Source organism: Coffea arabica, chromosome 6c (assembly GCF_036785885.1).
Source record: "Coffea arabica cultivar ET-39 chromosome 6c, Coffea Arabica ET-39 HiFi, whole genome shotgun sequence".
Classification (NCBI taxonomy): domain Eukaryota; kingdom Viridiplantae; phylum Streptophyta; class Magnoliopsida; order Gentianales; family Rubiaceae; genus Coffea; species Coffea arabica.
The window spans coordinates 8558634-8584529 of NC_092320.1; the positions used below are offsets into that span (position 1 = coordinate 8558634).

Below are 25896 nucleotides of genomic sequence, written 5' to 3' on the forward strand. Positions count from 1 at the left end.
CCAACTTTCCTGTACTGATGCGCACAGAAAAATCCGAGGCAGAGAGGATTAAGCGTTGTGCAGAATCATGAAAAATATCAATATCAACTGCTTCACACCAAACGATGCATGATAACCTCCAGTTTTGCCGTCTGTAGTCTTTGCATTTTCAATTTCTATAAAGTCAGTCCTCCACAAAGCCCATCAACCCGTCGTGCTCCCCCTCATGGCTCCAGGGGTTGAAGAGCTGCAATTTCCTCATCTTAGGATTCCGGTATCCATAAAATCCATTTCTCCTGTCCTCCCCGCATGTCCCGTCCCAGCAGCCGACGGCGATACCCTTTACCTCTCGAATCTTGATGACGCGATTGGTGTGCGAGTTTTTACTCCTACCGTCTACTTTTACCGATCAAACAGCCAGAAACCGGTCGCGTCGGTTCTCAGAGATGCTCTGGCAAGCGTTTTAGTGCCTTACTTCCCCTTCTCAGGTAGGCTTAGGGAGGCGAAAAATGGGAAGTTGGAAGTGTTTTTTGGACCTCAACAAGGTGCACTTTTCATTGAAGCTCAAACGGATATGTCCTTAGCCGATCTTGGAGACGTGACCGTGCCAAACCCTGCATGGACGGCATTGATCTACAAGTTCCCTGATGAAGAGCAGTACAAAGTCATCGACATGCCGTTAGTCATAGCACAAGCGACTCAATTTAGCTGCGGTGGCTTTAGTCTTGGGCTGAGGATGTGCCATTGTCTCTCCGACGGTGTTGGAGCTATGCAGTTCCTGAGTGCGTGGGCTGCGACTGCGAAAGCCGGCTCATTGGTTGTAAATCCCAGGCCTTGTTGGGATCGTGAACATTTTCGGCCCCGCAATCCTCCTAAGGTTCAATTTCCGCATACGGAGTACAAGAGAATTCTCGATGGCTCAACGCTGACGAAGAGCCTGTGGGAAGTTAAGCCCATTCAGAAATGTTATCGGATTAGCGGCGATTATCAAGCCCGTTTGAAGACCTTGGCTCAAGCGGGAGGGGATTTGCCATGCACCACATTTGATGCCATGGCAGCCCATGTGTGGAGATCCTTTGTGCAAGCATTGGATGTGAAGCCTCCGGATTTTGAGCTGCGCCTGACATTTTCCGTCAATGCAAGGCCGAAGCTCCAAAATCAGCCGCTGAGTGATGGTTTTTACGGCAATGTACTGTGCGTAGCATGTGCCACGAGCACCGTCCACGGACTTGTTAACGGATGCCTGTCGGACGCAGCCTGGCTGATTCGCCAGGCTCGGTTGGATGTTTCCGAGGAATATTTGAGATCGACAATTGACTACATCGAAGTTGATAGGCCCATGAACTTGGAATTCGGAGGAAAGCTGACAATAACACAATGGACTCGGTTTTCGATTTACGACTGTACTGATTTTGGGTGGGGAAGGCCCATTTACGCCGGTCCAATAGACTTAACTCCAACGCCTCAGGTGTGCGTTTTCTTGCCCGAGGGAGGAGCTGAATCGGAGGGTGCCATGCTATTGTGCATCTGTTTGCCGGAATCGGCTTCGCGCAGATTCGGGGAACTTTTATCGCTCAAGGAGATTCCATTAACGGCTCGTGAAGTGAAAGCCAGCCAAGGTGGTAAGTGTTAATATAATAACCCCACCTTAGTCTTCATTCCTGCAGGGTTAAAGTCTCATGTTATTGCAATCTTAGTCTAACTAGATGTTAATTTTGATCCCATAACCTGTAAATTAATTCTGCTGTGCAATAAATTTATTTCCCATTATCTTTCATAATGGAAAGAAAGAAAGAAAGCTAATTCTAACGGAGAATAGGATGCTAAAAGTAAGATGGTCAGCGTCTATTTTCTAACACTCAAACTCAATCTATCTTCTCTCGTGACGAATTGAAAGTAAAACCCAAAACGATGATAATAATTGTACTCAAGACTGCAGAGTCATTCACAGATATCTTCCCTGGCAAACTCATTGCATTCTAATTCTCTCCTGTTGTTACGCTCCGCAAGACTGGGCTGCATGCTTGCAGATTAGATTAATCAATTACTAGTTTCAGTTACTACTGTAAATTTGGGGTTTACAACGTGGAGCGTTTGAAGGATGGAAAAAGTACCTGTATCCTTGTACTACATATATAAAAAAAAGGAGTTGTGATTAAAGAGGGTTTGAATTCCAATCGTATGGATAGGAATTGTTCGGAAATATGAAATGTTATGCAGTTTTATTAAAAGTTTTGGTATAACTGAGGGAGGGCAGTACGTGCTTAGATATATTTACTGAAATGCCCTTATTTTGATACACTTAAAATTTTGATTTATGGAGACATTTGGGATTTTCTCTGAAATATGAAATTATTTTGTTACCATTTTTGCATCGAGCACAACTCATATAAGTTTATGTGTTAGTATAATTATTGAAATGGTGCGATAGATATATTTAATTAAAGTGTGGCTTTTGTTGTGTAATTAACACAAAGACACATTAATACGTTGTGCAATTAGCACAAATGTTATAACTAATTGTTGGAGAATATTCCTTTGTTTGAAATAACTTATATCTGCCCTTGGACACGATGATATATGATTTTCAACTGACATTTATAGGGATCCTTTGAAAATGGTAAAATTATAAAAGTATTGATAAAATAAAGGATACAAGTGTGTGCTGTAATTAGAATGCACTATTATTAGTTTTTGTCATATTTAATGACTATTTCTTTTCCGAATGAACTATTATTGGTCTAATAAAACATTCTCTCTGATCACGGACACCCAACATCCACGCACGCGATGTACAGGCATTCCCCTAGTTTGGCCTCTAATAACGTCCCCACCCTGATAATATTGCTGTCGGTCGGCACATTAACGAAAGTACTGCACATGACCCTCCGACCCGCAGCTGTTCTCTCTCAGTTTACCTAGCAAGTGTAATATGTTTTCTTCGTGTTGACTCTCTTGAGAATTTCTGATGAGAGATAATTAGACAGGACAATCAACTGCACATCATCACAGAAACTGTTACAAAAGCAGATGGTACCAAATTCGAGCTAGCGTTGCGGCTAATAAACCAAATTCATTCCCTGTGCATAATAAACCAACGGAATTTAAGGAGGTCTTTGCTAAGACATTTTTGTCACTTTGTATGTGACGGAGAGAAGTAGGACTCGTCCAAGAAAACGAAAACAAAAGGCCATTCCGATTCCCATTCCGATGTTTTCAGTCGGTTATCACGCAAAGTGGCGCAACTTATAACAAAAGCATTTCCAGTTCATAAAACTCCCATTTCACCCCACTTTCCATTTTCAATACTTGACTTTCCTTTTTATTTTTGTCCCTTTTATTTTTTTGAAGGAGAATATGGCTTTCAAAACCCCTTAATATGTAATCTCTATTATCTTCCAGAAGGAGGGTGAGAAAAACAGATAGTAATAAAATCTTATCTCGCAAAAATATACAGTATAATTTTTCTTCATAAAAAGTGCGAGGAAAAAAAAAAGAAAAAGAAAAAAGGAAAAAAAATGTTGCCAAGCCAGAAAGAATTGCTTGGCATCTTGAAGGCCCCCATTCTCCTCTCTCAGTAGCTCTCTCCTCAGTAGTCAGTCTCCCTTTCTCCTATCAATCTTTGATGCGATCGGATTTTTTCCGTGGCTAAATTCTGTCTCTCGATCAAGGCGTCGTAAGATTTTCCCAATTTCTAATTTCGCCCCCGAGATTGATTTGGTTTTTACATGTTTTAGCTCTCTACAATTTCGGAACAATGATTCTGCTACTCATTGCGCCATCATCCGGTGATGGACGAAATCACATGCGAACTACGACGTCGTTTGATGCATTAATAGCAGGCCAGACTGCAGATTGAGTTTTCGTTAATGCTTTAGAGTTAGTAATCGGCTTTCGGTTGCTATATTGATTGAGGACCTTTTTTTTTTGCAATTTGTTCCCACCCAAAGCGGTGGGCGGTGTCTAACCTGCAGAAAAAGTGACGGATGAGAGATTGGGTTTTGATAGTTAGGGTTTTTGGATTGATGCTTCGAAATTAAAGGATCCAATTTCTTCCTCATTGGATATTTTTTAAGAAGCGTGAAACAATTTTGAAGCGCTGGGTGCGAATCAGTCGCGGCCGAGACCGCCGTTCCCGGCCGGTGGTTCACCGCTATGGTTCTTCCTTCGGCCTAGACCACCTCAGCCCTACTCTCTCCGGTACCTTCCTCAAATGGACTTCGTCAGCCGCCATGCTGCTCCTTCCTCCTCCAGCGACAACCACGACCAGCAGCAATCGCGCCAGCCGCAGACAGAATCCGCTACCTCCACCTCTCCCTCCGCCGTTGCTCCACCTGCTTCTAATGCTCCCGAAGAACCGGAGTATTTGGCCCGCTACATGGTCGTCAAACACTCTTGGCGCGGGCGATACAAGAGAATTTTATGCATTTCGAATTATACTATAGTCACGCTGGATCCTGGGACGTTAGCTGTGACCAACTCGTACGATGTTGGGAGCGATTTTGAAGGGGCGTCCCCCATTATTGGGAGGGACGAGAATTCGAATGAGTTTAATATAAGCGTGAGGACCGACGGGAAGGGCAAGTTCAAGGCTATTAAGTTTTCGTGCAAGTACAGAGCGAGTATATTGACTGAATTGCATAGAATAAGGTGGAACAGGCTTGGATCAGTGGCCGAGTTCCCAGTGTTGCATCTTCGGAGAAGGACAGCTGAATGGGTTCCTTTCGTAAGTTTCGTATTTTCCGTTCCATAACTGTTGAACTAGTAGTATTCTTATACTGCCGGGTGGGCACATGCACACACTCCTTGAGATCCTTGTACTCTTCAGGGTTGAATTTTTTGGCTGAGCACAATCGTGCTGTGTGCTATGCATGCTTATTTATCTTTGTCAAGCTGAAATATGTTCTTAGAAGGGTACAATCAATTTTTCCTAGTTAAACCTCGGGAAAATGGTGCTTACTATACATACTAACCATTTGAAGACTTGGAAGAAGCTATAGGAATTTGAAAACCTCGAACTGTGAGGTTAGTATGATCATGAAAGGGCGAGCAAAGGATTTCTTTTCATTGTTGATGTCCTTGTGCGTTCACTCTGCCACTTTCAAGTCACAGTTAGGAGGAAAATTGAACCAGACACCATAGAACTAGCCATGCTGTTTTGTGTAGGATACTGAACTCCTATAGGATTGATGTATTGAAATATCTTGAGTACTATGTAAAGAAAGGTAAGAGACGAAAAGTCAGAGAATACCTTGAATTGGTTTGCCATAAAATCTCTATCTGCTTCATCTGCCTTTCTTTCTCAAGCTGCAAACAGAGTTTGCAAGAATTGCAAAGCAACTGTTTTGCAAATTTAAGGCATCTTTTTGCCTTTTGGGGGGAATTCTCACATTTAGCTGTTGACTTATTAAGTTTATTCTTTTCCTTATAAGAGAGAAGCTCTGAAATTTTTAATGCTCAATTCTCATAGTTATGTTTATGATCTTTGTTGTTTTACCTACCTAGATCCTTGATTGCATCTGAAGATATAGTTTCATATGCTGAGCTATTTGATTACTTTGCTTCTGGTTGTTAATGCTGGAATTTATTTTATGCAGAAACTAAAAGTTACTTATGCTGGAGTTGAACTTATTGACTCAAGATCTGGGGATCTTCGTTGGTGCTTGGACTTCAGAGATATGAGTTCTCCTGCAATTATCCTTCTGTCCGATGCTTATGGGAAGAGAAACATCGATCAGGGGAGCTTTATTCTCTGTCCTCTTTATGGAAGAAAATCAAAGGCTTTCCAGGCTGCTTCGGGAACTTCGAGTGCTGCCATAATATCAATTGTGGTATGTAGGCTTTTGTTCAGTATTGTGGTCTAAAGTGTTGCACTGAGATTCACATTAAGTTTTATCTTTATTCATACTGTGCCAATCTTCTTTTACTGATTTAAACTTTAAGCTCTGACACACTTCAATTATTTGCATGCATCTAATAATTATTTGCACTAATTAGATGTCTGAATATTGATGAGCAGACTAAAACTGCTAAATCGATGGTTGGATTATCGTTATCGGTTGACAGTAGTCAGTCCCTTACCATCACTGAGTATATAAAGCAAAGGGGTAACTCTTCAATCTATTTGTAATTTGTGGCTTCCTTGTTTGTAGTAGGTTGATCTTCTTTATAATCTTTGTGCATGAAAAATTGCAGCCAAGGAGGCTGTTGGGGCAGAAGAAACCCCTTGTGGGGGTTGGTCTGTTACGAGGTTGCGGTCTGCTGCTCATGGAACACTAAATTCTCCTGGATTGAGTTTGGGAATTGGCCCAAAAGGTGGCCTTGGCGAGAATGGTGATGCTGTATCACGTCAACTTATTCTCACAAAGGTCTCACTTGTTGAAAGGCGTCCAGAGAACTATGAGGTAAGTTGATGATGTCAAAATCTTTGGGTTTAGAGAGGTGCCATGCAGTTACAGATTATCTTTTGTATCTATTGGGAGGATTGACCTGATATATGAGGCTGCAATTCCATGGTAGGTTTCCTAGGATGCCAAGCATTATGATATGTGGTGAATTGCAAAAGAAAACAACAAGTTAATCTAATGATTGTCTAATGACTTCTACCTATTTAATGGTTTGTTGCCTCCATTGGCTGTTTACTAATTTGCACGAGTTCTACTTGTCTTCCTAGGTCTATTTATTATTCTTGGTATAACAATTACACACCGTCTTGCGTTGACTAGCCACTATGGAGAACAGCTACAAAAGATTGACCAAGATTGTTGACATTATCTGTTTTGAATCCTTTGGCAGTTATTTAATCTGATGATGATAAACAAACTTTGAATCAGAATGGAACTTGGAGATGATATGAAAGTGCTTAAAGGCATTGGCACTTTAAGCTTTCTACTAAAAAAAGGAGATGGTAAAAAAAATGGAAACCCCTTTGTATTTGAATAAACACGGGCACAAATATTTCTTTTCTTTTATTTAGTCTTGAATAAAGAATTTGGTCTTCTCAACACCTGGTTACTTCTTAGGTATTTCTTTTTTATGGTAGAGGATCTGTAAAGAAAGAAAAGAAGGTTGTTTGGTGTATTGCTTAAGTTTTTCTTTGTAGAAATTATTGCAGCTTGTGAACTGAACTGCAACAAACCAGCAAAGAATTGGCGCAATATTGTTTGCATATATGTATAGATGGAGTTCTGAAAGTGAACCTTCTTCTCAATAATTTTCTTGTGAAGTTTGTGATCATATTGAGCAATACTGAAATGTCATTGATTTTAAGCAGGCTGTTATTGTTCGTCCCTTATCTGCTGTTAGTGCTCTTGTTCGATTTGCTGAGGAGCCTCAGATGTTTGCGATTGAATTTAATGACGGGTGCCCAATTCATGTGAGCATCTTTACTTCCTAAGCTTGTGATGAATTAGTTATGGAGGTGCAAGCTCTCAAATTGATGCTTTTGGTTTCAGGTTTATGCCAGCACGTCTCGCGACAGCTTGCTAGCCGCTGTTAAAGATGTATTGCAAACAGAAGTAGGTACATGTGCTCTCTCTTGGTTGCGTATGCCAGATACTTTTGCTAAATAATCTGCATGATATTGTGTCCATATACAGATGGAGTTCTCAAAGTGAACTGTTTACTCAAAAAGGTCTTGTAATTTGGTTCATTATGGCTTTCTATACTGTTCTGCAGGGTCAGTGTCCAGTCCCTGTATTACCGAGGCTCACAATGCCTGGTCATCGGATTGATCCACCTTGCGGTAGAGTACATCTACAAATTCAGCAACCTCCTTCTGCACAACAGCGTTCTGTTGCAGACATGGAAAATGCAGCCATGCATTTGAAGCACTTGGCAGCCGCTGCAAAAGATGCTGTGGCTGAAGGAGGCTCAATTCCTGGATCAAGAGCTAAACTGTGGCGCAGAATAAGAGAATTTAATGCATGTATCCCATATAGTGGAGTTCCTCCCAATGTTGAAGTACCTGAGGTGACTCTGATGGCCTTGATCACAATGCTCCCAGCTGCTCCCAATCTTCCTCCGGAGGCACCTCCTTTGCCACCTCCTTCTCCTAAAGCTGCTGCTACAGTTATGGGTTTCATTGCATGTTTACGCAGGTTGCTTGCTTCAAGAAGTGCTGCCTCGCATGTGATGGCTTTTCCTGCTGCTGTTGGGAGAGTCATGGGATTACTTAGAAATGGTTCTGAGGGGGTAGCTGCTGAAACTGCGGGTCTTATTGCTGCACTTATTGGGGGTGGTCCTGGGGATACAAGTGTATTAACAGATACAAAAGGAGAACGACATGCAACGTATATGCATACAAAATCTGTATTATTTGCTAACCAGAATAGTCTAATAATATTAGTCAACAGGTTGAAACCTATGTCTGCATCACCATTGTTGTCAATGTCTGTTGTTGAGGTTCTTGAGGCAATGATCTGTGACCCAAGTGCTGAAACAACCCAATATGCAGTTTTTGTAGATTTATTACGTCTGGTTGCGGGTTTGAGACGCCGCTTGTTTGCATTGTTTGGACACCCTGCAGAAAGTGTACGGGAAACAGTGGCTGTCATTATGCGTACAATTGCTGAAGAAGATGCTGTTGCCGCTGAATCCATGCGTGATGCTGCTTTACGTGATGGTGCATTACTTCGGCATTTGCTACATGGATTTTACCTTCCTGCTGGTGAGCGCCGTGAGATTAGTCGGCAACTTGTTGCTCTTTGGGCAGATTCTTATCAGCCGGCTCTTGATTTGTTATCTAGAGTTCTACCTCCAGGCCTTGTTGCTTATCTGCATACACGTTCTGATGGAGTTTCAGCAGAGGATGTATCCAATCAAGAGGGATCTTCACTGAGCAGGAGACAGAGGCGCTTACTCCAGCAGAGGAAGAATCGTCCTGTAAGAGGGATAACATCCCAGCAACATTTATCTCCTAATATGAACAACTTAGAGGCTGTTGATCAGACCAAGCAGCCAAATTCTGGGGCAACAGATAGTTATAAAAAATCTGCCATAGATCTGAGGTCTGGACATGCACCAAACATTCCATCTCCTGCAGTTCATGGAGGTGAGAACCTTCCAAGTGAGTTGTCAAGTACAGGGATCATGCAAAGTAACCATTCAGCCACCGTTGATTCTTCAGATGTTCCTTCAATAAATCAACAAGAACCAGTTGACTCCAATGCTAGCAGTTCAGTTGATTCTGATGCCAATATAGTTAGTAACCAGAATGGGGGGCTGCCTGCACCTGCTCAGGTAGTTGTCGAGGATGCTACTGTGGGTTGTGGAAGGTTATTATTGAACTGGCCTGAGTTTTGGCGAGCTTTCAGCCTTGATCACAACCGAGCTGATTTGATATGGAATGAGCGCACCAGGCAGGAGTTGCGAGAGGCTTTGCAGGCTGAGGTTCATCGACTTGATGTTGAGAAAGAACGTACAGAAGATATTGTTCCCGGAGGCGGAACTACAGATATTATCACCGGTCAAGTTAGTGTATCTCAGATTTCATGGAACTACACAGAGTTTTTTGTTATGTATCCTAGCTTATCAAAAGAAGTTTGTGTGGGTCAGTATTACCTTCGTCTGCTGCTTGAGAGTGGCACCAGCGGGAGAGCACAGGATTTTCCGCTGCGTGATCCTGTTGCTTTCTTTAGAGCCCTCTATCATCGATTTTTATGTGATGCAGATACGGGGCTAACTGTAGATGGTGCTGTTCCTGATGAACTGGGCTCTTCTGATGATTGGTGTGATATGGGAAGATTGGATGGTTTTGGAGGCGGTGGTGGTTCCTCAGTTAGGGAACTGTGTGCTAGGGCAATGGCAATTGTGTATGAGCAACATTACAACACTGTGGGCCCATTTGCAGGCACTGCACATATCACTGTTCTGTTGGATAGGACTGATGATAGAGCTTTAAGACACCGTCTTCTTCTTCTGTTGAAGGTATGTCTCAATTACTTTTTTTAGCTTCTCTATGTGGGTAATTTTACTTCACCACAGACTGGGGGGCTGGGGGATTTGCAAACAGAGAACATTGTAAAGGATAGAACTTCTGAAGGTGAGGTTGAGAGATGAATGTGTTATTTCAGGTGTTGGGACATATTGTGAAAAAGCTTTTCAGTGACTAAAGGCAAGATATTTCTGAAATTTCTTTGATCAACTTAAAACTGAGAGTTAAGTCTCATCTATCCAGACTTATCCAAAGAGTGTATAATAATCATTGTTGAATTGGATCTTTTGAGACACGGTAAATAGTCTCACAAGGCTAGTACTCTTTTCAGCTTCTTTGGGCAGTTAGGAACTTGGGTTTTTTAATGTGCCTGTTTCTATAAGAATATTCTTTTAAATGACTTGGTGACAATTCAACTGTTGTTGTGCCTTGCCTCTTTTGAAGTCTTAATCAGAATGCTGATTACCTATTGCAGTTGCTTTTTATTCATTGTTTTTTAGAGATTTCTTGATCCTTATAAACTTTTTGGTATTGTGTCGTTGTATTTTATCACTTTCTTGTGCATAGTTTGTGTTTTATCGTCCCTTGAATTTGTCAGCTCTCCTGCCCAAGGGAAGTTTATTGCATTTGCTTTTGATTTGTGTCTTCTCCCATGTTACCATGGTACTAAAGTCTTTTTATTTTCACTTTAAACTAGTGGAATTTGAGAAGTTTCTTCCCCAATTTTTTTTTTCAATATGTATAAAATATTTGTGGAGAGCATCTGGCAATGAATTTAATTATGCATGCATGGACCACTTTCATAAACTTTTAGTTTCAGCAAAGCTACTGAAGATTCTGTATAAAGCCTAGAAAAAGAAGAAATGGCAGCTGTGCTGATGGTTTTCTATTGGCAGTTGTTGAAATTCTTGTTACCGTTTCTTAAAGACATAATATGCACTTTTTACATTACAAATTGACCAGTATTCATTGGCGGCCACACTATATGTTTTTGTGATATGACGGCAGTGCTGGCGGTCCAAAATACAGGTTTATGGGCAGAGCTATTTTGTGTTATGTTCTATCCTGTATTTAGACACGTTTGGAATTGTTAGGAACTGTTGATCACTTGTTTCACCTAACTAATTCCTGATTGATACAGATTTGAGTAAAGAATCTGTTGATATTGGGTCCTTGGGTTTTTTGTGTGTTCCACAATATTAAGGTGTACATTATCATCATCATTTTTGACCTGGTTTTCTGGAGGAAAAAGTTGTTTCTCTTTTGTTTAGGTGGAGATGAATGTGGTTAGTTTTTGTTGTAACTTGTGTCAATTTTATGACTCGGCATTTGTTGCTCTATTTTATCAATTTTGTGTACCTTTGAACTCTGCTTCTTTTACCATGTTATATGACGAAGATTGTTGCATGCCACAGTAAATGAAGTTGGTTTTACAGCAGCAAGTTGTTAATAAGTTTTCCAGTAGTTCATCAATACCATTGGATGGATATGATGCTTCATGTTTTAAACAAATCAGCAAACAAGAAAAAGGGCTTATGTGTTTGTTTATTGTTTTTAACACAACCGAGAGGCTTCGTGCTTGGACATGGAAAAGTTTTGTTGTCGAAAGAAACTTGGCCTTTTTCATATTCGAGTCCTGATTACAATTGATTCTAGAGCAGCTGGAGTGGTCATGTGTTTAATTTCATCTTTTTCTGCATAAGCCTTCTAACATTTTATAAGCTTTGGAAGACTTGCTGAGTGCACTAAGGCCAACAAATGTCGCTATCTTTCGGGATTTCATATGGACTTCATAAGTTTGTATTTTGGATGAAGTCAATGTGGTGGGGTCCAGGCATATTTACTCTTAAAATAGGAAGCTAATGAAGATAGACATCTGACATGTATCATGAAGTTACACTCCGGATTATTATTTCAAAATGGAGGCAATCATGTTTTCTGAAGTTCTCATCGAGCTTAACTGCTGCCGGCTTGTTCAATAGCTTTTTGATCACCTTGATTTTGCTGGTAATAGATTTGCATGTCTTGGTACTGATAATTTTCTTCTTTGGGCAGGTGTTGATGAAGGTTTTGTCAAATATTGAGGCTTGTGTTTTGGTTGGAGGCTGTGTCCTTGCTGTTGATTTACTGACAGCAGTTCATGAAGCTTCAGAAAGAACTGCTATACCTTTACAGTCCAACTTGATTGCTGCTACTGCTTTTATGGAGCCCTTGAAAGAGTGGTTGTTTATTGACAAGGATGGTTCTCAAATTGGACCAGTTGAGAAAGATGCTGTCAGAAGATTCTGGTCAAAAAAGGAAATAAACTGGACTACAAGGTGTTGGGCATCTGGGATGCCTGACTGGAAGAGATTAAGGGATATTCGAGAACTCAGATGGACACTGGCACTTCGAGTTCCCGTACTCACTCCAATCCAGGTAATGTAACATTGAATATGCACGATGTAGAGATGTTACTCTCTTGCATTCTAGATGGCATGCTTTCCATTCCATAACATTGGACATTTGAATCTTCAACTTAGGGCATTTATTTTTATATGTGTGTGTGTATATGAAATGGCTACTGAGTTTATGAGGTGAAAGAGCAATAGTTTTCCCTGGATGTTAAGAAAAAAAACCCCAAGCAAAAAAATTTTAAACAGAAAGCTGACAGGGAATTGCATTAATAACTGGCTGTTTTGATCCTTCGGAAGAACTTGATGCATTTATTAGATCTTTTAAGTGGCACAGAAGCTCCTAAGTGACAAAGAAAGAGAACTCATAAATGTACACACACCGACATGAAAAAATTTGGTCGACTTGTGAATGGTTTTGTATGTTCAATTTGTTTCCCATTTTATCTCTATAATTTGACTTTAAGTACGGCAATAATCCAAAATTTCTTACTTTTTAGGTATGAGCTATCAAATCTGAACTAAGATATGTACTTATATGAAGTAATGAACTATGGCACATCAAATGTGATGGTGGGAGTCTGTGAAGCGTTGTTCTACTTATGGATTCAACATGACCTGACATTGTTCTTGGATTCTTACAGTTAGTCTTTTCTTTTGCTGCTGCTCTGGGAATTTATGGGCTATTATTTGACTTGTGTAAATTTTTTTTTTTTTTGGAAAAATTAACTGGCAGAGATGTATCATGTCAAAATATATGGAGTAACAATGGACAGATTCATATTTACTGAATCTTAGTGTGTGTCCGTCTCTCTGTCAACTTTAGCTTGCTATGGTACTGTTTGTCTAAAGTCAATGACTACTACTTCCAGGTTGGAGATTCTGCATTGTGTATTTTGCACAGCATGGTAGCTGCTCATTCAGATATTGATGATGCTGGAGAAATAGTTACACCAACACCTAGAGTAAAACGGATCTTGTCAAGTCCAAGATGTCTACCGCATATTGCACAGGTATTTTGATGTTTCTCGTATCTTACTGCATTTTGCAATTTTTTGGAATTGCTTTTAACTGGAGTGGAGGTGTCGGTATACTGTTATATAGCATCTCTATAATCAGATATGATAATCTGAACTGCTGGTTAGGTTTCATTTGTGGATCAAAGAAAATAATTTTGATTGCTAGGAAGCTGGAATGTTAGGTCGTTAACAGGAAAGCTTGTTACTAGTTATCTCACCAATGAAATTCATGCAAGGCTTTGGAGTATAATTTGTATAAGATTCTGTGGTTCTCAGAAATTTATGTTGTTTACCACTATTAAAATGACAATATTTAAAGTTTTCTAAATCTTATTATTTGGGCTTTACTCTTAATTTGTTGATTGATTTTAGTTGCCATTAGAGAGGTGCGAACTAAAAATTTGGTTCAAAAGGTAGTTGTAGTGTACAGGAATGTCCATTCTTAATTTCATTTGGTTTGTGCCACAGAACAGTATGTTGTTCTGGGGGAGTAAGCATTGGCATGTCTGACATTTCTGAATTATTTATACCTAATGTTCTGGCCATTAGCTAGTCTTTGAAATGGATTGCTGTATTGGTAATGCTGTGTCAACTCTATGCTGGCTTGGTTGCTTGTTAAATTGGTTCAATTAAATCAACCTCATTATGTGAAAATAAAATTTGTATTACATGGGAGCCCTAATAATATATGGCTTGGCATGTTCATCTTTCAAATTCCTGTGTAAGCAGTGGGTTAGGCTCTTTTCTAGCCTTAGAAATGCATATTTACAAAAAGCTTGCTTTTAAGCACTGCAAATTGTACAACATTGTGTTTAGGTGAAACTACTAGAGCAAAGATATTGACATGTCATGAGCTGAGATGCTTGTGGAACATTAAAAGTTTGGATAAATAAGCTGGAGGAGATTTGGATTTAACTCTGTAAAGGATAATATCTCTCTGCCCTTGATGGTTGTATTAGTGGATCTTGAGAATGGCATGGGTTCATTTGGTCTATAAGAACTGGATGTCAAAGTTGTATTGGCTGCTTTTGTTTTCGCCAACAGTCTGAATATTGAACAGTTGAGATATTATTGGCTTGTGATGCAATTTCTTTTTCCCATTTTGTGTGGGGCAAGAGGAGGATATAGGTGTGATGAGATTTTCCTTGTGTTAATGGATTTATATTGGATTGTTTTGTTGCCAAAGTTCTTCAAAGCTTTCTAACATTTAAAACCAAATGTCTGCATTCTTCTTATATATTTACCGGTGAATTGTCTGTCTCGTTTTACTGAAAGAAAATTTTCCCTCTATGCTTCTGTTTTCAATTATTCCCAAGGTACAAAATTTTCCCTCCATGCTTCTGTTTTCAATTATTCCCAAGGTACATCCTTTTTTGTTTACTCCTACACTTGTTTGTTTTAATATCAGGTTCTTGACTGAATGGAGTGCTCTGTTCTATGGGCCATTATTTGCAGATCTTATTTATTTAACCCAGTCTTATGTATGAATCTTTTCAACAGAACCTTCATGGTTTTGAGAAGGCTATCTTAGATGTTTTATATATTAAGATGTCTTATCATTTGCTTAACTTGCTAAAGTATGCAAATGCACTTGTTCCAAGCGTGCATCTTGTATGGATTTGTGAACCCCATCTGTAGATAGAGTTGTCATATTAAGATGTAATTGGTAGTTGTAGTGGATAACTTCCAAAGAAAACCCTTTTTTATCCCATTAACTTACAGCGGGTTGTTTTAGAGCAATTGATTTTTATGTCTCTCTGGTTCTTTTATCTCGTTGGGAAGACTTCATGCTGTTCTCTTTAGTTAAGACTCAACAGTTGGCACTTTTTCGAATAAAACCATTTGTGATGCACCTTTTCTTCATTTATTGATTCTTATCCTGACGTCTTAGACCTTCCATACTCATTCTCTGTATTGCTAGTGGTTTCCTTCGATTGGCTTGAGTTGGATTACCTTGGAAATTAAAAAATCAGAGGGGCTCCATTCCATTTATACTTTCATAAATATGTTATTGTAGGCTATACTTTCTGGGGAGCCAACCATTGTAGAGGGATCTGCAGCTTTGCTGAAGGCTGTTGTTACCAGGAATCCTAAAGCAATGATTAGATTATACAGCACCGGAGCGTTCTACTTTGCGCTGGCATACCCTGGATCAAATCTCCTTTCAATTGCAGAGCTCTTCTCAGTAACACATGTGCATCAAGCTTTTCATGGTGGTGAAGAAGCTGCAGTGTCCTCTTCTTTGCCTTTGGCAAAACGCAGTGTTTTAGGTGGGCTTTTACCTGAGTCCTTGCTGTATGTACTGGAACGAAGTGGTCCAGCTGCATTTGCCGCAGCCATGGTTTCTGATTCTGACACTCCTGAGATCATATGGACACACAAGATGCGAGCTGAAAATCTCATTCGCCAGGTGCTTTTACTCTTCATTGGCTATGGTTTCCTACTTTTAGGATAATTTTTTTATGAATTTTCGCTGCTTGAGTTGTTTTACTCTGTGAGGACATGGTTCAATAAGCTTAATCCATCTTCTACTTATCTCGTTTAGGTACTGCAGCATCTTGGAGACTTCCCTCAGAAGTTGTCCCAGCATTGCCATTCTTTATATGATTATGCTCCTATGCCTCCAGTTACATATCCGGAGCTGAAAGATGAAATGTGGTGTCATCGATATTACCTTCGAAACTTGTGTGATGAGATCAGGTTTCCAAATTGGCCCATTGTTGAACATGTTGAGTTTTTGCAGTCTTTGTTGGTAATGTGGCGAGAAGAGTTGACAAGGAGACCAATGGATCTTTCTGAAGAAGAAGCTTGCAAAATATTAGAGATTTCTTTGGAGGATGTCTCTAGAGATGACGCCCCTAGACAACAAAGTTTGGAGACGGCTGATGAGATTCCCAACTTATCAAAGCAGATTGAAAACATAGATGAAGAAAAGCTCAAGCGACAGTATAGGAAACTGGCAATGAAATATCATCCAGACAAAAATCCTGAAGGGCGAGAGAAGTTTCTTGCTGTGCAGAAAGCCTATGAACGGCTGCAGGTAAATTGCCTCGTTATTTGTCTGCTTTGACTAGTGAAGTTTAATATTGTTTTCCCACCTCCAATTTAAAGCCCTTAAATCTTCCAGAAGAGTCAAAGCTGGATTATCCGACATGTTGAATTGTTAACCAATGTTTGCAAGGTGTTGATTTTGTGCTCATTTGGTATTCCTACCCTTCATCCAAGAATTAATAGTTTTTCTTTTTAAAAAGAATTCAAAAGGTTACAAAGACATAAGAATCATTAATGCATGTATACAAGGTTTAAGGTGCCAATACATGGGGTGTAGTATATAATACTCTCCAGCATTTTATTCAGTTAAGAGTTTTTAAGAATTCAAATTCCTCAGTTATTGGAAACCTATATTGAGTCGTGCATGTAAAACTTATAAAATGTAAACAAATATGAGAAATGATCTAATGAGGGGAAATATTTAATAGTTTTGTCATGTGTCACAGAATTTCAAACCGTCTTTAAGAGCATCTTGACTTTGTCACTTAGATCCTCTGTCAATTTTTAATGCTGGTACTAAATTTGAATTTAATGTTATTTTATCATGCATTTCTCAAGCTTGAAGGCTGAATCAATCTTAATTTTCGAAGTCATTGGTGTAGTATTTTGTCATTATGTGCCTCTGCACTTGTACCCCAACTTACGAGTTTGTGTATTTGGGGTGTGGTGTGTGGTGTATATGTTAATCTCCTTGTACTCTTGCATCACTGTTATGAGATGAACTGGAAAGAATAGCATTATTTTGCAATTAGTGTTACTGTGTGCTAAGTGTTCGCTTTTTTTTTTTTGGTAATAGATCTTGATTTCTTATTGGTTTAACCCATTCTGATTGTGATTAGAAAGTTGAGTATTCTAGAGCTGATTGTGTATGCTCAATGAAGCGCATAGTTTTGACTACATGACGTGTCTTTGAAGCTCTGGACATCTATATTTTCAGGATCATCACAACCTATGAACTCTACTTTAGTTCATTTGGGAATATTATGAGTATTACAAGCTTGCTGCATTTTCTTCTTCTTTAAACTGACTGGGTTGCTAACAATGCTCTTAGGCCACAATGCAAGGGCTGCAAGGTCCTCAAACATGGAGATTGCTGCTATTACTGAAGGGACAGTGCATCCTATATCGACGCTATGGTGATGTGCTAGAGCCATTTAAATATGCTGGATACCCCATGTTGTTAAATGCGGTGACAGTGGACCAGGGTGATAGCAATTTTCTTTCCTCTGATAGAGCCCCTCTCCTTGTTGCAGCGTCTGAGCTTGTTTGGCTTACGTAAGTGCTCAATGCTACCGATACTACATTTTCTAGAACCCCTACCAAATTTGAGAAAATAATTGGATAAGCTTATCTGATTTTCGTGTTTGACTCTTGTTCAGGTGTGCATCTTCATCACTGAATGGTGAGGAGCTTGTGAGGGATGGTGGAGTACAACTCATTGCAACTCTTCTTTCCCGTTGCATGTGTGTGGTTCAACCAACCACTACTGCAAGTGAACCCTCTACTGTTATTGTTACTAATGTTATGCGGACTTTTTCCATTCTGAGTCAATTCGAGAGTGCTAGAGTTGAGATACTTGGAATTTCTGGACTAGTTGAGGATATTGTCCATTGTACAGAACTTGAGCTTGTATCTCCTGCTGTTGATGCTGCCCTTCAGACCATTGCACATCTTTGTGTGTCATCTGTATTGCAAGATGCCTTATTGAGGGCTGGAGTGCTATGGTATGTCTGGTCATTTAATTCTGTTCTGAGATATATTTTTAAAACACGCAGTGTGTAATTTTTTGATAGGTTTCTTTTTTCATATGTATTGAGATTTTCTTCATTCTTGTTCTTATTCTCTTTTCTATCTCTTTTCTGGATGTTCATTCCTCTGACTCCCGGTGTTATTTGCTGGACTTCCTTTCCCTTCTTCAACTCTAGATCTTCTGAGTTCAACTTGACTGATCAAATTGCTTTTGACAGCCTTAGGATACTGTGGGATAGTTTTCAAAGTTTAACTTTGGGTAGTCAGTCTTGGTTGGCATAGCTCAGGGTGGGAATCAGGTTTATGCCCTGAAAGTGCTGTAAGTCGTTAGTAATTTTTTGATGCCACAACATTTGGTAAGCATGATATGTTACAATTCCATTTGCTTTAGGTACCTGTTGCCTTTATTACTTCAATACGATTCAACTGCTGAGGATTCGGATAAGGCGGAAACTCATGGTGTTGGTGGAAGTGTTCAAATAGCAAAAAATATCCATGCTGTACGAGCGGCTCAGGCCTTGTCAAGGCTTAGTGGTCAGGCTATGGATGATAATGGAACACCTTATAATCAGGCTGCATCCAATGCTCTCAAAGCCTTGCTAACCCCTAAACTTGCAAGCATGCTGAAGGATCAATTAGCAAAGGAGTTGTTGTCAAAATTAAACTCAAATTTGGAATCCCCAGAGGTAGATGTTGCAGAAATTTTTTTTTTTAAACTGAGGTGTCGGACTTTATATGATTAACATCAGATTTTTTGTTAAAATTGTCTTCCCATGTGTTTTTGTTTTAAATTAGCATTCTTTATTTACAAGGATATAGTCTGACTAGTGTTTTTGGTGGTTTTATTTTTTTTTCTTGTTGAAAGACCTTTTTAGCAGTTTTGGTTGTTTACTTAAGGTTGCTTTTGTATATATATCCTATTTATGATGTGCATACTTTTGTCCTTTTCATTATAATTGGGTTTCTGCATGTGCTTTAGTTGATAATACTATTTCACTCATAAATGCTATGGTCTGAGTTGCAATTAAGAATTAAAAAGGTCGTTTTTGGTGTCAATTCCAATTTCCACAAATTGGTGACCTGATTGGGGATTTATCTTATCAACTTGTCTTCTTTCTGATCGTGTGACCAGCCTATCAATGTTTAATGAGTATTAACCAAATTGAAATGATGCTTAATATCATTAAGGATGTAATGCATGTGAATTTGTTTTTCTTTTTTTAGCGATGCATGTGAAATCTTGATATCAGTAGTATGTTAGAATGCTTTAAATTGCTTCAGTAGTCAGGTTTAATTGACTTTTCAGGATTGTGTTGTGATATCTCTAGAAGTTTGTTGTGTGTTGATACTATTAATTGCTTTCTGTTGCAGATAATTTGGAACTCCTCAACCCGCACAGAACTATTAAAGTTTGTAGACCAACAGCGAGAAAGCCAGGGTCCTGATGGTTCATATGATCTGAAGGATTCTCATTCCTTCATGTATGAAGCCTTATTAAAAGAACTTTTTGTTGGCAATGTATACCTGAGAGTCTATAATGATCAACCAGACTTTGAAATCAGCGAACCGGAGAATTTCTGCATTGCTCTTGTTGACTTCATTTCCCATTTACTGCATGATCGATCAAACACTGGTTCAGATTTTCATGTTAGTGGCTCATCTATTGAGAGATCTGAGCTTCAACATGAGTCTATCAATGGATCATTCACTGAGCAGTGCTCTTCGGATGATTCATCAGCACACCCTGATGGAAATTTGGTTAGCAAGGAGGAAGAATTGATGAAGAACCTTCAATTTGGTCTGACCTCTCTTCAGGTATCGACTTGGATTTTCTTTGGTGCTTGGGTTGTGTGTATTCGCTTAGTATTCTAATCCCTTCTTGCTTATTATTGCAGCACTTGCTGACGAGCAATCCAAATTTGGCGTCGGTGTTTTCTTCCAAAGAGAAGTTGTTTCCTCTTTTTGAATGCTTTTCTGGTCCTGTTGCTTCTGCCTGCAACATTCCTCAACTTTGTTTAAGTGTACTCTCCCGCCTGACTACACATGCTCCCTGCTTGGAAGCGATGGTTGCAGATGGTTCTAGTCTTCTCCTCCTCTTACAAATGCTTCACTCATCCCCTAGCTGCCGTGAAGGAGCTCTTCATGTTCTTTATGCTTTGGCAAGCACTCCAGAGCTCGCATGGGCAGCTGCGAAGCATGGAGGAGTTGTCTACATTCTTGAACTTCTCTTGCCTTTACAAGGTAAAGATTTTTATTTGACTATCCTCTGTTTGTCTTTGAAATGAAACAAATGAATTTCATGGAATGTGCAGAAGAAATTCCTATGCAGCAAAGAGCAGCAGCTGCTTCACTGTTGGGGAAGCTTGTTGGGCAGCCAATGCATGGTCCCAGAGTGGCTATAACACTTGCTCGATTTTTACCAGATGGGTTGGTATCCATTATCAGGGATGGCCCTGGTGAAGCAGTTGTGAGTGCTCTTGATCAAACAACAGAGACTCCAGAACTTGTATGGACTCCAGCAATGGCTGCTTCTTTGTCAGCTCAACTAGCAACCATGGCATCAGATCTATATCGGGAACAGATGAAAGGACGTGTTGTTGATTGGGATGCGCCTGAGCCAGCTTCTAGCCAACAGGAGATGAGAGATGAACCTCAGGTATAACTTTGTACATCCTATATAGTAAATTGTTGTGTTAAATAAATGGATAGTGTGTGATTTTACCTTTTCTTCTGTAGGTTGGAGGGATCTATGTCAGGTTATTCTTGAAAGATCCAAAGTTTCCTCTTAGAAACCCCAAGAGATTTTTGGAAGGGCTATTGGATCAGTATCTTTCATCCATTGGTGCTACACATTATGATGACTGTGCTGTTGATCCTGAACTCCCTCTGCTTCTGTCTGCTGCATTAGTCTCTTTGCTACGGGTACACCCTGCTCTTGCGGATCACGTTGGGTATCTTGGATATGTTCCCAAACTTGTTTCTGCAGTGGCCTACGAAGGAAGAAGGGAAACAATGGCTTCCCCAGAGAACAGAAACGACAACTACTCAGGGGAGAGAAGTGAAGCTGAGGATAGTTCAATGCAGCCAACTTCACCAACACCTAAAGAACGCGTTCGCCTTAGTTGTTTACGAGTTTTACATCAGCTTGCAGCAAGTACTATATGTGCCGAAGCTATGGCAGCAACCAGTGTAGGAACACCCCAGGTATTCCTTTATTATGGGCTGGATTTAGTTTGGTTTATATGGGGCACAAAAATATCCTTTTCAAGTAAATCTTTCAGGGTTGGATTTTACTAGTCTTGAGTGGTTTAATCTTGATAACTTGCTTCCAGGTTGTTCCACTTCTGATGAAAGCTATCGGATGGCAAGGTGGAAGCATATTGGCTCTGGAAACACTTAAACGTGTTGTGGTTGCTGGAAATCGAGCAAGAGATGCATTGGTTGCACAGGGTCTTAAGTAAGTCCAAAATTTGATGTTTTATAACTAGGTTTTATCTTTTCCTCATCAATAGTATTTCTATCTCATCATCAATTGTGATATACTGTGTGTAATTTTGCAGGGTTGGTCTTGTTGAGGTACTGCTAGGTCTTCTTGATTGGAGGGCTGGGGGAAGAAATGGTCTTTGTTCCCAGATGAAGTGGAATGAATCAGAAGCATCCATTGGAAGAGTGCTTGCTATTGAGGTGAGATGATTTTGTAGATTATGTGCAGAATCTGCATGCTTTTAGGCCATTTTGCAACTCAACTATGCACATATTCTGCAAAGCGTCCAATTTTCTTTTCTGGCTAGTTTTAGGGTTCATGTAAATGTCTTTTCCTACTTTCTGAAGCTTTAGTATCTGTCACAATTATCCTGATTTGGATTGTGTTCTGTAGAACTTTTAGCAAAATAAATATTGTAGTGTTTATTGGGATGTGACGTAGATGAAGTAAAGAAGTAGTTCAAAAGATAAAACGGTAATTGGAAAGCATATTTAAGGAATATTTGGAAAAAATAATTTCAAAAAAAAAAGTTTGCAATCCAAAATGCTAGCAATTAGAGATAATTTTTGTTCTGTGCTATGAGACGAGTTGTTATTATCTCAGTCAAGTTGGGCCCTAACCTCTTTCAAAAGTTTTTGAATCTTCATGCATTGAGATTTAAAACATCCTAGATTCGGAGTAATGAATTTTTGGGAATAAAGAACTCCATTTCTTTTCCTTAATCTACTTTCTACCTAATTAAAATAAGGGAGGGATTACTCCCTGGCCGTTTACAATTTTTCGTTATTTACTGCTCACTTTGTGTATGAATTTTCATTGATATTTGTTAAACACTAGAATTTCGAATTTCCATAAACCGGGCTTTGATAAATTTCATTTTTAGGTAGTTTTTTAAGGGCTGTTAAATCACATGAAATATGTAGAAGGCTCGGCTCATCTGGAGATTTTATTTTTGAGTGATGATATATTGTTTTTCAAATGTTTGGAGTACATTTTATCTATCCTGGATGAGAAATCTATCATTTCTTGTGGAGGTTTGTGCCTTCTTAACATTATGCCCACTTTATTTCTAGGTTCTGCATGCCTTTGCAGCGGAAGGTGCCCACTGTACAAAAGTCCGGGAGATACTTAATGCCTCCAATGTGAGTCTAGACACCAATTGCTTTCGTGCCAATTATTTTTTTACATGTCCTCTCCTATAAGTTACTGCATGTATAGAGGTTTTTAACGTTTGAATGCAAGCCTCCATCTTTTTCTTTATATTTCTTGTAATTTCCAAATAAATATAGTCATAGACCTGGGATCCTCAATATGGATCTGCCACTTGTCTGGCAATTTCAGCAGTCTGGCACAGAAGCTAGCCTGCCTCTATCTAAGGATTTTGGAAATCAACTTACATGTTATTGTCTTAGACTTTGGTCCTTATGAATAAATCTTTGCAGGTTTGGGATGCTTACAAGGACCAAAGGCATGATCTTTTCCTCCCATCAAATGCCCAATCTGCAGCTGCTGGAGTTGCTGGATTAATAGAAAATTCCTCATCTCGGCTTACTTATGCACTCACGGCACCCCCATCACAACCTAGTCAAGTTAAACAGCCTGCTGCTATTGTAGCTGATTCCAACGGGACAGAGGATCACATTTCATAGGTTCGAAGGGAAGAGCGTACTTAAATGGCTCGAAAGACCGCCAGTTGGAAACAGGACGATTGCACAAAAGAGAGTTGATCTGGCTATTGAGTTCCTAATTCTACCCTCATTTGTATAGAATATTGTACATTCTGCTGTTGTTCCTTTCTTTCTCCTAGTGTCATGCGGGCTTCTACTGCAGGTGCATCCAAAAGAAATTATAAAGGCAAAATAGCAGGTACATGTTTTCGTGATGTAAAGGCTGCTGCTCATTTTTATTCTCTTTGTAAAGAATTCTAGATTGCTACCATCCAGAGAGAGGGAGGTGATTTTTGCTAGTATCCTTCTTTCCAACCGGTTGTACCACTTTTTAGTTTGAGGAAAGATAAGGTGATGTCGGTCATTATTGTTTTGTTCAGTTCATTGTAAATGAGTATTACCGAGTTCCTTGGGAGTAAAGATCCCTACTCTTCTCGCAAGAAACGAGACTGGGGAAGAGAATGTATTATATGCTTTTTGTCTGCAATTTATTGACGTTATCGGGAGAGAGAGAGAATCAAAGACGGTTTGGAGTAGGTGATTATTTGGGAAAAAAATTGTAATAATATTGTAACACTTTTTTGACTTGATATAAAATATTTATGATGAAAAGAGGGGATAGTTTAAGAAACCTCTTTTTAGGTTTGTGACAATGGGAAAACAATTTCACTGTCATCTTCTGAGAATTTGAAAATAATGCTAACTTCACTTGAAGTCAATATCATCAACCTCCCTTGAAACCTATATCTTTGTAACAATTTACCCTAATTCAAAAAAAAGTCACAATAAAAATTGATTTTAGGTGTGAGAGAGAAGATCATTGATTCCAAAAGTTCTTCTAATCTATAATAACAGTTAATTTAATTATTCCAAAAGATCATTGATTTTATGCATGTTTAACAAAAAAATTTCATTATTTGCAGTAAAAAAATAACCACTTTTGAAATTTAACAAAACAAAAGTTTTTCTTACCTTAATGTTCTTGTTATCACCATGGTAATAAGCAGATACAAATGGAAATTTATTCACGTCTAGTTCTTTTTAATTGTCAAGTACATATATATATAAAGCTAGCCTAGTATTAGAATCCTTTTCTAATACCAAATTAATTTTTTTAACATAATCAAATTACAAGTAATTTAGTTTGTACACAGCTCAATTATTTTTCATGTTTAAATTTTTTTTAGTTATCAGGTACATCATGTGTAATTTCTTTTATCTGTCAAGTACATCAATAAAAAATTGTTTCCTGTTTTATATATCAAATTAGTTATTTTTTAAGTTCCAAAATATGGTTAATTTAATTAGAACAGGTTTTTTATTGTTTCTCTTTACAAATATGTGTAAAATGTCCTAAATTGTAAGGATAGTAGAGTCATTTCACCATTAATAATGTAAGCATTAGGTTACAAATTGCTGACTAGGAAGAAGTAATATTTTCAAAACTTTGGAAGAGGGTGGTGAAATGATCAGAAATTTTAGGAGAGATTTCTGAAATTATCCCTAAAAGGATAGTTAAAAATTTTATAAAAAAAAGTAGTTAAAAATGTGTTTTTTGTGCAAGTAGAAAATTTGATTAAAAAAATGGAACATCCAAACAAGCCCAAAAATGGTTGAAAACTGCAGATGAAAAAGTGGAAAGAAAACTATTGAAGGGATACGAGATCAAAGTTTAGTAGACGCGTGCCTTGAAGTTAGGGCTACAAACGAGTCGAGTCGAGTCGAGTCGAGTTTTGGGTTAATTGAGTCGAGTCTCGACTAAATTTTACCAAGTTCAAACTCGAGCTCGAGCTCGACGACCCGGCAATTTAAAGCTCGAACTCGAAAAAAAATAAAAAATAATTATTTTATTTTTTAAAAAATAAATAAAATAATATTTTTTCTTAATAAATAATAAAATATTAAGGATATATATGTAATTTTACTATTAAAATAAGAAAATAAAAAAAATATATACTTAAAATAAAAAAAATAAAAAAATATTATATATATATACTCGAGCTCGCGAGCTAACGAACTTAATATTTTGAACTCGATTTCGACTCGAGCTCGATATTGATCGAGTCGATTTCGACTCGAGCCGCTCGCGAGCGGGTCGATTCATTTGCAGCCCTATTTGAAGTGATACATATAAGTAAACATGGCCTAAAGAAGTTACTGTAGGTGTAATTGATATGCAAGCACACAAAAGTGTAGAAATTTTGTATTACACAAATTTCACAAAGAAAGTAGGGATGAAATTGTGGTTGAAACCATTTGTTTAAAATTACTGACAATGGAAACCCTACCTTTACTCTAACACTGCCACTAGATGAATAGGTTCAAGGGATAACTCCAAATTGTTAAGCAGTTGTGAACACTAGAACTTTCTACATAAAGTTACCTTACTAGTGCAAAAGAATGGAAGTCAAGTACATGATAAGTTATATTTTTAATGAAATTTAATTGCTCTCTAAGTGCTTTGTTATATAAAATTTGATAATGTTTTCACCTATATGATCATAGAAGTGATGCCACTTCTAGCGAAAGTTTTATTTACTTTTATCAATGATCATGGAACTAAGGTGGAGCACATGACCAGTAATAGTGCTAAATTTCTTTGTGAATAGATCAATAAGTT

At 38.7% G+C, this 25896-nt stretch overlaps 2 protein-coding genes across 3 annotated transcripts; both read left to right on the plus strand.

The window, feature by feature from the left end:
• The first annotated feature begins 39 nt into the window (after nucleotides 1–39).
• Nucleotides 40–1777, plus strand: LOC113692592 (omega-hydroxypalmitate O-feruloyl transferase-like). The gene has a single exon (XM_027211016.2). The coding sequence runs from the start codon at nucleotides 206–208 to the stop codon at nucleotides 1610–1612; it is 1407 nt and encodes a 468-aa protein (XP_027066817.1). The 5' UTR covers nucleotides 40–205; the 3' UTR covers nucleotides 1613–1777.
• Nucleotides 1778–3504: 1727 nt separating this feature from the next.
• LOC113692656 (dnaJ homolog subfamily C GRV2-like) lies at nucleotides 3505–23745 on the plus strand. Of its 2 annotated transcripts, XM_027211123.2 has the most exons (22): nucleotides 3505–4705; nucleotides 5577–5810; nucleotides 5999–6086; nucleotides 6175–6383; nucleotides 7253–7354; nucleotides 7434–7496; nucleotides 7657–9906; nucleotides 11969–12331; nucleotides 13179–13319; nucleotides 15343–15735; nucleotides 15871–16365; nucleotides 17428–17651; nucleotides 17756–18100; nucleotides 18517–18811; nucleotides 19497–19940; nucleotides 20021–20366; nucleotides 20438–20781; nucleotides 20862–21329; nucleotides 21458–21582; nucleotides 21686–21809; nucleotides 22683–22751; nucleotides 23052–23745. In XM_027211123.2, the coding sequence occupies exons 1-22, from the start codon at nucleotides 4193–4195 to the stop codon at nucleotides 23256–23258; spliced, it is 7842 nt and encodes a 2613-aa protein (XP_027066924.1). In that variant the 5' UTR covers nucleotides 3505–4192; the 3' UTR covers nucleotides 23259–23745. The 2 variants fall into 2 exon arrangements, with proteins under 2 accessions (XP_027066924.1, XP_071908738.1); XM_072052637.1 differs by lacking the exons at nucleotides 3505–4705; nucleotides 5577–5810; nucleotides 5999–6086; nucleotides 6175–6383; nucleotides 7253–7354 and having other exon boundaries at nucleotides 7434–7500.
• Nucleotides 23746–25896: the final 2151 nt, after the last annotated feature.